This window comes from Geospiza fortis, unplaced genomic scaffold, assembly GCF_000277835.1.
Source record: "Geospiza fortis unplaced genomic scaffold, GeoFor_1.0 scaffold237, whole genome shotgun sequence".
Classification (NCBI taxonomy): domain Eukaryota; kingdom Metazoa; phylum Chordata; class Aves; order Passeriformes; family Thraupidae; genus Geospiza; species Geospiza fortis.
Window position 1 is genome coordinate 118,282 of NW_005054319.1, and position 6,438 is coordinate 124,719.

General features: G+C 53.1%; 1 protein-coding gene across 1 annotated transcript; it reads left to right on the forward strand.

The window, feature by feature from the left end:
- The first annotated feature begins 2,750 nt into the window (after positions 1 to 2,750).
- On the forward strand, positions 2,751 to 4,137 carry LOC102039470 (potassium inwardly rectifying channel subfamily J member 12). The gene has a single exon (XM_005420328.2). The coding sequence runs from the start codon at positions 2,751 to 2,753 to the stop codon at positions 4,038 to 4,040; it is 1,290 nt and encodes a 429-aa protein (XP_005420385.1). The 3' UTR covers positions 4,041 to 4,137.
- The last annotated feature ends 2,301 nt before the right edge of the window (positions 4,138 to 6,438 follow it).

Sequence of the window (6,438 nt, forward strand, 5' to 3'; positions counted from 1 at the left end):
TCCACTTTGCTGCCTTTATTTAGCTGCTTCATTTGTCTCCCCAGGCTGCCGCTGCCGGCCCGGGACGGGGGGGTCTGGCCCTCCCAGGGAAGAGTTCGGGAATGTGGGGTCCCAGATGGGAAAGGGGCTGTGTCGCAAGAATGTCCCTGTACCCAAACCAGAGTCGGCTCCTGGGGTCTGTCCTGGCATCACCCCGCGGCAGAGGGGTCCCTGAAACTCTGTGTGACATGGAAAGGGAAAAGGGGAAAAGGGGAAGAAGGGAAAAAAGGAAAAAAAGGGAAGAAAGGAAAAAGGGAAAAAGGGAAAAATGGAAAAAGGAGAAAAGGAGAAAAAAGGGGAAAAGGAGAAAAAGGGAAGGAAGGAAGGAAGGAAGGAAGGAAGGAAGGAAGGAAGGAAGGAAGGAAGGAAGGAAGGAAGGGTAGAGAGAAGGAAGGAAGGATGGGGAAAGGGGTGCAGGCAGGGGAGAGCAGGGCTGGGGACGAGGAGCCCGAGGGTTTCTGGAAGCTCCACCACAGGTGAGGGCAGCTCTGCTGCCTCTGCAGTCACCCGGGCACAGCTCTCCTGCCAGCACAGTTAATCCAGACCCCAGCTAATCCTCTCACAGGTCACTGGGGGCTCATTGCATTTTGTTCACTTCTCAAATGCATCTAGAATTAATTAAAAAACCCCAACTCTGAATTCCTCTTGTGGCAAAAGCATTCAGTGTATTGTCCTGGGGCGAGCCAGAGGGGTGATGGCAGAGCAGCCTTTTGTGGCCCAAAATGCTCAGATCTCATTTAAAAAAAAAGAGGAGAAACATTAATGGATGCAGCCAGGATGGACAGGAGGAAGACTTGGGGTGGGAGACCAGGTTGGTGCTGGGCAGCTGGCCTGACAGATCAGCTCTGCGAGGCCACTTTGGTCCTGTTTCAATTCCAGGGACTATAAGATTGTAAATATTTACTATTAATATTAACTGTTTGTGCCTATTTTACTCTCCCCTGTGGCTCCAAGGAGGGTGAACCTCTCATTCAGTGTGTGAGCAATCCCTTGGTCTGCTGAGATGCCAACAAGCCACTGTGGCTCTCGAAAAAACAACTTTGGTGATAAAAATGCTTGTGCTTGTATTGCAGCAGGGGGAAATGTGTTGTTTGGTATGAGGTGGTGGCACACATGGGTCTATGTCCAGCAGCTGGGAGGTCTGGGCAGGCTTTAGTGCTCCTGGTTGTGGTGCAGTGCTTCTGGAGGGTTTCTTGATTCGGAGGCTGGATTTGGGGAACATTTCAGTAAAAGGCAGTGCAGGGTATCATTGCAATGATGCAGCCCGAGGCAGGCTGTGCCTGGCAGTGCTCCCTGGCTCTGGCTGGCCCTGGACACTGTGTAATGGAAAGGGTGTGCTTGTCCCAGCGTGTCCCCGGGCACTGGAGCTGATTGCAGGAATCGAGCGCATCGATCGGGCCAGCGGATCCGGCACAGCCTGTCCAGCCCAGCGGCTTCTCTGTGCTCCAGGCACAGCTGGGCTCTCACAGGGGGCTCTGCACCCACTCCACCCCTACCCTGGTGCCCTGTGCAGGTCTCACCACCAGCAAGGCAGCTCCATCCTCAGTGGCACGTCCCATGGTGCTAAATAATAGGGTGGCCTGTGCCAGGGGTGGTGTGTGGAGAGTTCCTGTGGTGCCATCTCTTTGAGGTGCTTGGGATGTGCCACATGGCTTCTTCACAGTCCTGTCCACTCCCCGATGCAGCCCCACAAGGGGCTGGGGGGGTCCAGCAGCCTGGTAGAGTGGGTTCCCCCACCACATGCTCACCTCCAGCAGGGAGCCCACCAGGCTTGGGCCACCTCTCCCATGTCCATGTCACCTCTCTCCCAAGCAAAGCTGAGTGTAGGTCTTTGACCCTGCAGCTGAGCCTTCCAGAAGGGACCAAAACAGCTCCCCATTCCCAAGTGGCAGCTGTTCCTTCATGAGACTTGGCCAGCTAAACCCATCTGTGGCCGTGGATGGCTCCATGTCCCAATGGATACGTTGGGAAAGTTGCTCCTCAGGACATCTGCCCTGAGCAAGTACCTTCCCGGGGCCTTCTCCAACCAGATGCACGTTGGCTGTGTCCTCTCCCATCCCCAGGCAGGGGGACAGAGGTTAAATCCACATCTCCCTGTGCTTTCCCTCGAGCCCAGAAGAGCTGGTGCTCTGAGGTCGGCGCTGGGCTGGGCACCGATCCATCTGGCACGGGCAATGTGAACTGATGGAGCTGCTTCCAGGAGTACCTTTATTGGTATCTGTGTCCCACAGAGAACAGCTCGGCCTCTCTGCTTTCCTCTCTGGTGGCAGAGCTCGTGGGAAAAGCGAAGTGGAGAAACTCTCCAGGTTTTTCCTCTGCTGGAGATGTTGAGTGTCCCACAAATGCAGTAGGATTTGTTCACTCCGTATCATGAAAGAAGAAACTCTAACACCTTCTCCCTTCCTCGGTGTGTTTTTTGAGAGCAGCCCAGCCAAGGAAGGGAGAATTAGAGCAGTGCAGGAGGTTGTCACTCATCAGAACCATTGGCCAAGCAGCCCCTTGGGTCTCTGTGCCATGAGTGGTAACGGCCCTGTCTCTGTTTTCTCATTGCAGAGCCTCTCACAGGATCCACGTGGTGACGTGGCAGCCAAGACGTGGAAGTTTGGGACTTCTCTTCCACCGCAGCAGAATTTGGGGGGTGGGCAGGGGTGGGTCAGGGGGACACTGGGAGTCGCAAGACCCTTCACCTTCACTGTGGGCTTGGCTCAGGGATGACAACGGGCAGAGTCAACCCTTACAGCATCGTGTCCTCCGAGGAAGACGGGCTGAGGTTGACCACCATGCCAGGTATCAACGGCTTTGGCAATGGGAAAATCCACACCAGGAGGAAATGCAGGAACAGGTTTGTAAAGAAGAATGGTCAGTGCAACGTGGAGTTCACCAACATGGATGACAAGCCACAGAGGTACATTGCAGACATGTTCACCACGTGCGTTGACATCCGCTGGAGGTATATGCTCCTGCTCTTTTCCCTGGCATTTCTGGTGTCCTGGTTATTGTTTGGGCTGATTTTCTGGCTAATTGCACTCATTCATGGAGACCTAGAAAACCCGGGTGGAGATGATACTTTCAAGCCTTGCGTTCTGCAGGTCAATGGCTTTGTGGCTGCTTTTCTGTTCTCCATCGAGACCCAAACGACCATTGGGTACGGCTTCCGCTGCGTGACTGAGGAGTGTCCGCTCGCCGTCTTCATGGTGGTGGTTCAGTCCATCGTGGGCTGCATAATCGACTCTTTCATGATTGGTGCAATAATGGCAAAAATGGCCAGGCCCAAAAAACGGGCCCAGACATTACTTTTCAGCCATAATGCAGTAGTGGCAATGAGAGATGGAAAACTCTGCCTGATGTGGAGAGTTGGGAACCTACGGAAAAGCCACATAGTAGAAGCCCACGTACGAGCTCAGCTAATTAAGCCCAGGATCACAGAGGAAGGGGAGTACATCCCACTCGACCAAATAGACATTGATGTGGGGTTTGATAAAGGCTTGGACCGTATTTTCTTGGTGTCTCCCATCACCATTCTCCACGAGATCAACGAAGACAGCCCCTTGTTTGGGATCAGCCGCCAGGACTTGGAGACAGATGACTTTGAGATCGTCGTCATCCTGGAGGGCATGGTGGAGGCCACAGCCATGACGACGCAAGCTCGGAGCTCCTACCTGGCCAGTGAGATACTGTGGGGCCACCGCTTCGAGCCCGTCTTGTTCGAGGAGAAAAACCAGTACAAAGTAGACTATTCCCACTTCCACAAAACCTACGAGGTCCCGTCCACGCCCCGCTGCAGCGCCAAGGACTTGGTGGAGAACAAATTCGTGCTGCCCAGCACCAACTCCTTCTGCTACGAGAACGAGCTGGCCTTCATGAGCCGCGACGAGGAAGAGGAAGATGATGACAGTCGGGGTCTGGAGGACCTCAGCCCGGACAACAGGCACGAGTTTGACAGGCTTCAAGCCACAATAGCGTTGGATCAGCGGTCGTACAGGAGGGAGTCAGAAATATGACTCTTGGTCCTTCCGTTGACTTTTCCAAGGGTATTTTTTTTCCTCCTCTAATCTCTTCCCCTACAACCCGCTCAAATTATGCAGAACAATGCAAGTGCCATAGGAATGCTTGAGAAATTAGTATCGTTCATAGTTTTCAGTTTCATCGCAATAACCACTGAGCGGTCTGCAGAGGGGACGGTGGCAGGCCACGGCGCGTCCCCCGCGCCCAGCGCCCGCAGCAGGGCCCACGGCTCTGGGGGATGGATGGATGGATGGATGGACAGAAGGAAGGATGAGGAGAGGAGGGTCTGTGGGGCATGGGCAGGTGCTCGCCCCGCTCGGCCCCGTGGGGCTTTGCTCTCCCTGCAGGGAAAACGCCAGCGTTTTCCTGGAGGCGAGCACTGCGAGATCCAAAAAGAGGAAATATCAGGAAACAAATCTTAGTCTCTCTCTTTCTCTCTTTCTTTTCTCTTCTTTTCCTTTTATTTTTTAACTGAGCAGCAACAACAAAACAATTGCTCCTTCGGCAGGCAGTCTGGTTCAGTTGCACAAGAAAAACACTTGAAATAACATGCAACATTAATGTACTTCTTTTTAATTTGGGAAAAAACGGGGGAGGGAGGTGAGAGGGTTTTTAATATTTTCACCACACCATTTGGGAGACTGTTTACCAAAATAATAATAATAATAATCATTATTATTATGATTATAACAATAATAATAATATTGAATCTGAAAGAAGTCATTCAGTATTTTTTAAAAATGAACAAGGGAACGAAGAAGCCACCGGGGTCCTTTAAGGGGGTGACTTGTTGGGTAAATGCAAGAGCTGAAAGTTAAGATTGCATCCAACTTTGGGGTGGTTTTTTACCACTGGCATGGCTTCATATGCAGAAAACAGATGTAAGTGACTGTAGGTTTGTGGCAGTGAAAGAAAGTAGTGGAATTATTGACAAAGGAAGTAATAAGGATAAGCAGGAAAGTGAGAGAAAAAAAGCATTGTAAACATGGTAATTAGCCAATTTCTGGAAATGTTGGATTTTGGGGTGGAAATGGGGCCTGGAACTTCAGCTGCTGAACTGTTGGGTCTCCCCCAACATCTCTGATGGGGAATTCATAAGGTTCACCATAACAGGGACATAACAGTGAAAAGCACAAAAATGAGAGCGGAGAGCTCTCAAAACTGGGTATTTCCCCACTTTTCTGACCAATTTGGTATTTTTCTTCCTTGAAGAATATTTTCAAACATGGAAATCAACGGGAAAGTCATCTTGTTGGGCTGCACTTCTAGTCCTGGATCTGTGTTCGTGCCAGGCTGGGCTTTATGAATTCCCAACCCACCAGAGAGTCCTGCTTCAGAGGCAGATGTTCTCCCCAAAACAACAGATGCCAGTTGAGAAAATCACCCCATCTTTTGCTTCAGCCCATCCCTGTGTCCCAGCCTCAAGGTGGATTGTGCCTTAGAGATGCGAACTCATCCCGTGTCCCAGCCCTTCTCCACAGCCCCCATCCTGCATCCCCCCTCTTGCTCTGCAGCACCCTCATCCCATCATCCACCCACCGCCTGTCAGGCTGGCCTTGGTGACAACCTGCTTCAGCTTTGGCTCTGGCACAAGGCAGAGCACCCCATGCACGGGAAAGGTGCTCCCCTCTGCTCCTGGCCTCCTCCCCACAGAGGGAAGGAGTCAGGCAGGTGCAGTTTGTGGGTCCCTTCATCTGGCTGTGCTGCTCGTTGGTGCTCTGGGAGCCAGACTCTGGCTCCCTGCTCCCTGTGGCCATGGGAAAGGCTTTGTACCCATGGGCATCCCTCATCTGACCCTGGGCATGGAGCCCTTGGGGACAGGGCTCAGCAGTGGGGTCCTCCACAGCATTTTGGCTGGGGTGGGCTCCTGGTGCTTTTCCCCCCACAGCCCACACCAGGGAAGCCGTGTCTCGGGGTCAGGACTTGCTGTGGTGTGGCAGAAGCAGGATTTGTCCTGTGTCCCCATCCCCATCTTTTCCTTGCCAAGGGCTCTGGGGAAAGGCTGCCCTGAGTGTCCCCCTGCCCTGTGCCACCGAGCACCGTGCTGGGGACCAGGACATCATCCCTGCAGAGCTCCCTCCCACCAGTGTCTGTCACCACCACCCCACACTGCCCACCAAGGGGCTGCTCTGGTTTTGGCTTCCTCTAAAAACCACTGGGAGAAAACCTTCTCCAGGGGCAGCGCTGGGAGGCAGCTCTTTCAGCACTGACTGCCCCAAATGTGTTGTCCCCACAACTGGGGACACGTAGGGACGTGCCATTGAGCTCCAGCCGTGACATTTATGTTTCTAAGGCAGTGAAGGTGGATGCCATCCCATGTCCAATCCCTTTGCTCCTGGGGGGATGCTTTTACCCCCTGCTTTTTGCACCACAGCAGCTGGGGGGTGGGAAGGA

What these genes read in the sequence shown, in the direction of transcription:
- LOC102039470 (XM_005420328.2), top strand. Translation starts at nt 2,751, where the DNA reads ATGACAACGGGCAGAGTCAACCCTTACAGCATCGTGTCCTCCGAGGAA.